Source organism: Pollachius pollachius, assembly GCF_949987615.1.
Source record: "Pollachius pollachius genome assembly, chromosome: 3".
NCBI classification, from domain to species: Eukaryota; Metazoa; Chordata; class Actinopteri; order Gadiformes; family Gadidae; genus Pollachius; species Pollachius pollachius.
In genome coordinates, this window is record NC_136936.1 from 6,024,446 (window position 1) to 6,029,796 (window position 5,351).

The window sequence follows — 5,351 nt, forward strand, 5'->3', positions numbered from 1 at the left end:
AGAGAGAAAGCATGAGAGGTAGATTAAAAACAGGGAGACATCCACCCGGTGGTTTAGCATGGTAAAAGAAGGATATAAAAGGAGATAAAAGACCCGGGGGAGAGGGGGCGAGAGAGGGTCTGCGGCGACGCCATGGGGATGCATGAGAGAGAGAGAGAGAGAGAGAGAGAGAGAGAGAGAGGGAGAGGGACAGAGAGAGAGAGAGGGAGAGGGAGAGAGAGAGAGAGAGAGAGAGAGAGAGAGAGAGAGAGGGAGGGAGAGGGACAGAGAGAGGGAGAGGGAGAGAGAGAGAGAGAGAGAGAGAGAGGGAGAGAGAGAGAGAGAGAGAGACTTTGCAAGTAGTTGTGGTTGGTAGGAGATGGTACTTCACTATCTACATTGCAGTTCTTCTCATTAAGATGCTATCGTGTTTTGAGCGGGAGGGTCGGGGGGAGATGCCATCAGATTGAAGGGACTGGCCGGGACGGCAGGGGTTGAGACACTTGGCAGGGGGAGAGGCTAGAAGCATCCAGGAACGGACACTTGCTGGGAGAAACACACACTGTTTTTGTGTATTTTTTAACAGCATTTCCAAACATCTTCTATTATTTGTTTTGTTTTTAGGGAGGGTTTTTGAACAAATGTTTTTTCTTGAAAAGCAAAGACAAGCCCTGGTACAACCTTTAAGAGCGAGGGCAAGTTTCCTCTGGGACAAAACAGATACGGTTTTTAAGGCTTGAAATATTTTTCTTGGACAGATAACAGGTGCTAGAAGGAAGCTACGTGACATTCTGTATATGGACAGGGAAATAAGGGCATCGTATCCGTAGCCTCCACCACCACTGCCATGCGACTTGTGTCTCTGCTGGTGGTGCTCCTAGCCATGCCGGTCATGTTAGGGGTCCCCAAAGACCCAAAGAGTCTGCGGGGCCCCCATCGTCCCGGCGCTGGCCCACACAGCTCCCCTCGTTCCGGGTGCAAAATGCCCCCGTGGAAGTCTCCGGGGCCCGGTGCGAACCACCAGCACCACAGAGCTCTGAAGGACTCCCACGACAGAGCGCTGACTTGTGACCAGCACTTCCACCGTGAGTACAGCTCCATGGTCCCAAAAAAAAACGAACTGCAGTTTGATTTTAAAGCTGAGACTTTTGCTTTAAAGTGACGTCTGTGACTCAACCTCTCAAAGGGTCAACTCTGGTGCGCCCAACCCAAAGCAGAGAAGGTTGTTAAAATATAAAAAGCTGTCCTGTGTCGTCTGTCTGGCGGCTCTATTCTCAGCCTGCTGCCATCTCTCTAAGACGGTGACAATTATTTCAGCGTGCCTTTTGAGCCAGGGAGGACAACCCTGCATAATGCTCGCCCGTGACGCGCTGGCTGTAACCTTTGTTGCCTTTCGGTGGAAGGGAGGCCAGCCGCAGAAATCAAACAAACGGAGGAGCGATTTCGAAGTTGCTTTTAATCAAAGTCACATTGAATTAATCAAGAGGAAGAGGTTAGGCTTCCTGCTTCAGGAGTGCCTATAGGTTATCTGTTGTCTTGGGGTGGATTGAACACACAGCACATTATGACTGGGAGTCAGACCCTAGGGCCGGCACTGCATTGCAGAAAGCAATCATTTGTTTATTTTGTTGAGATTTAAGGGCACTCTGGTTGCTCATATCTTTTTAATCACGTTGACATTATTTCGACAGTTGTTAATTGGGGCTGTGCGCTGTTACACGAGGCGTACGCGTCCTCAGAGGGCAGTGTTCCTCTTCAGCAATTGAGTGTGATTGCGTCTTCATTCTCTGCATGGTCTCTTCATGGCTTCCCCTCAGTCTGCAGCCCCCTCCACCCTGCCGGGCCCCATGCTGCCTGTTCTCTAAGTGGACTGCCCGCTGATCATTCCTCTTATCCAATTCCCCCCCACTGGGCCCCGGAGAAAATGTGCCAGTTGGAAGTGCGATGCATGCGATCAACCCAGCCACACCGCTAGAAAACACTGAAAAGCAAAATAAGTGGGCTGTGGACGAACGGGTTTGAAAGTGTTCAGACTTGCGATGGGGAAAAAACAACAATAATTAGTGTGTTTGTGTAGGGGGGTGGGGGGAGAGAGTATAACGGCGGTTGATGGACGTGGTTTAGTTGATTGTTGTTAGTCATTTCAGCATACCGTGACAAAACGCCTCTGCGCTCTTTGTGTGTATGTCCTACAATATAGGGGAAATTCCACTGGAGGGCGCTGTTTGGTAATGAATGTTGGGAGGGTCGACAGGCGAGACATGAACTGAGTATCCTGGGTTCGCTGGTGTGGGTGTAGAAAAAGCCCCTTTTTTTATATAATCACATCCTCTATAGCCCTAAGTAAAAGCCTAACATTTGGGTTTCTCTCCTGTAGCGTGTTACATCATTTTATCTGAACCATATTTTTTATTACTGCATGTTTGTACTTAAGTCTTGATAATATAATATAGTCTTAATAAATAAGACGTTATATAAATATATCAGTAAATAAATAAGAATCCCACCTAAAATAGGCCCATATAAAATATAGTAGTGTATACATAGAAGCCTATAAAATAGTTACATGTCAAATTTGTCTTTGATTAAATGATTTAGTTAGTAGAATAAAATGTTAAGATGTAACTGATCACATAAATTACCAATATTATTTTTCATTTTTGGTTTTGGTATTTTAAATATTCCCTTTCCATGGCAGAAAGAGAACAGTAACTGACTATACCCAAGGTTGAGCTGAACCTTGATATTCTATTTTTATAAAACCAATCTCAGGTGGAAGAATGAAAGACAGTGAAGCAGAAGTGAAAACGTGTGCTTTTACCTTATATTCCCTCTCAGAACTCCAAACAAATCAACCCACCGTGCGCCGGGGTGGGATCCAGGCTGGAAGAGGTTAAATTTCCTCTCTGGGATACATTGTTCGTTCTAGTGAGGGAGGGGGGGGGTAGAATGGCACATACCAATTGACGAGGCATTCCGCTCTCCTGAATGAAACGCGCTGAACGTGAAGTCGTGCTCCCTCCGCTGAGGTTCGGGGGTCTACGTGCATTTGGGGGATCACTAGAAACTTGCAGCAGAACTTCACCGCAACAAACTGATGGCAAAGTTGGATTTGAATTCGGTCGTTTTTGGATGAAGGGAGTTACCGACACGGGAGCGTTGTAACGGAGCCGAGGACAGCAACTTAAAAAGTTTCCGATTTCCACTGACAGATTCAAAAGAGGACTGAAATAATGTGACTCCCAGGAACCCGGCGTGGAATACAACGGACGCTCGCCTTGCTTAGTTTTTTACATATCGCACAATCCTGCAACTTGAATATCAGTGTTTTTTGCTCTTTCATTTTTGCACAAAGGAACTAACCTAAATGAATAAAGATAAACGTGTGGATACTGAGCGCAGAAGGGATATGAATCAAACCAAAGGATTTATTTTCATGTGGTTCTCCCGTTCACTTTAGGCTCACGATTTTTGATTCGAATCAAAAGAGCGCAAATTCAGATTTTAACATTTGAGAACTCGTTTTTCTTTTTATTTCTTGGGTTATTTGATTTTCATTCATACAAAGCCTAAGCAAGCAGATCACTTGTATATCGGGTTTTACTTTAAACTCGTCATTGCTTTTGTGCGCTCCAACAAAAGCTTTTTTATTTCTGGATTATTGTGTTTTGGATTTTGACGTCAAGATTATGAAGGAGCGGATGTTTGGATTGAATTCTGAATAATTTGGATCACGCCAGACATTTTTTTTCATCCGAGGGACGTTGAATAATGTCTCCTACTTCTATTGGAGTAGCATTTCTAGTAGGACTTCTCCATGTGTGCTCAGGTAAGCATAGGATGAGCCGCTCTTTTCTAAACAACAGCCTGATCTATGTTGCTCTGGTAGCAGTTGTGCCGGTGGTAGAATACACCACTTCTGGATAAAAAGAAGCGCATCTTAAACAAAACACAACACAAACACGCTTTAATCACTTCTATATCGCACTGGTTGTAATGGATTTATTTCCCCGTTTTTGTTTAACGTATCATCAATTAAACCTTAATAGTTAAATTAGTCAATGGATTTCACAAACACGAAACACCTGGGCCTATTTCATCTCAATACACGTCTTGGGGGCCTCTGTATGCCTGTCAGTGAAGTCCCCCCCCCCCCCCCCCCCCCATACATCTCTCTGATATGCACGTTTTGTTCCACATCAACAGTACCCTACATTTTGAGAATGTTGTATCCTTTCTTTTATTCCTCCCTGACCTAAAAAAGTACCTCCATTCTGGTGATGGTGTCGAAAGGAACTGTGCTACTTTAGAGAGCTGAGCTTGCACATAGGCACGATAAAGTGCTGAATCCATGAGCGCTAAGTGAAGAGAGCAGCTGTAATCTGTCATTCAGACAGCCTTGGCCCCCTTCGGACCCAGAGTGTCCATGTTTGTCATGGTTCTTTCCAGGGATGACCATTACTGCTGATTGCACGCTATTCACAGAGCCTTATTGGCTTCTCTGGACTACACTATATCCCAATGTGTCCCATTGTATTGTTCTGTTATGTCTGCTGTTTATACAACAGCCCCAGAGAGGGACAGTACTGTATGGGGTGGTGGTGGTGCATGTGTGTGGTGGTGCTGGGGTTGGGGTTAGGTGTGTGTGTGTGTGTGTGTGTGTGTGTGTGTGTGTGTGTGTGTGCGTGTGCGTGTGCGTGTGTGGAGGGGCACGGTTCATCGTAACTCCACACACACGCTGCTCATCTCAGTCGTGTCGTCATGGTCTTGCTGTGCGGCGCGAGCCCCACGTTTCCGGGTCACTAGGTCCAGTGTTGACGGGCAGCCAATGGCGGCCACCCGGGCTATGATACATTAGAGCGAAGCCTTTGTACGCGGCAGCAAACAAGGCGTCCACCGCCCCGACAAAAGAGAAGGGGGACTCGGTGGAACCTGTTCATGCAGTCGAGGTGAAAAGAGGAGTTTGCTTAGACAATATTTGGCGGTTTAGAGACCGACAATGGGCTGCTTGTTTGGTTTTCATGCAGGCCTCCATCCACGTTGTTTTACAGACAAGGTACCGGGGTTCCAGCCAGGTGGTGCTGACGCCAATGTCTGGTTTACAGCGCTATATTACAGCCTCCGCCCGCCTGTGTAATTAACTATAAGTAACAGTCAGGGTAATTGTTTTCAAGTTAAAACCTGAAGGGGTTACCTTAGTGTATTTCCTAATGTCTCTAAGGACGGGGTCTTTCAGCAACCTGGGAACCCAACCAAAGGCAATAACACTAGGCGGAGAAGTATAAGTGAAGACTGCAGGGTCTTATTAACACCAGCATCACCGCAGCCTTGTGGTGGAACAATTTGAGCTAATATATCTTTTTTGTTTTCCT

The 5,351-nt window shown here is 46.1% G+C and overlaps 1 protein-coding gene across 1 annotated transcript in view; it reads left to right on the plus strand.

The window, feature by feature from the left end:
• Positions 1-2,983: 2,983 nt before the first annotated feature.
• Positions 2,984-5,351, plus strand: part of robo1 (roundabout, axon guidance receptor, homolog 1) — a 157,162-nt gene continuing 154,794 nt past the window's right edge. Inside the window, exon 1 of the mRNA XM_079732359.1 lies at positions 2,984-3,808. Within this exon, the coding sequence (XP_079588485.1) occupies positions 3,751-3,808 (58 nt within the window). The 5' untranslated portion in view covers positions 2,984-3,750. The remainder of the gene's footprint in view (positions 3,809-5,351) is intronic.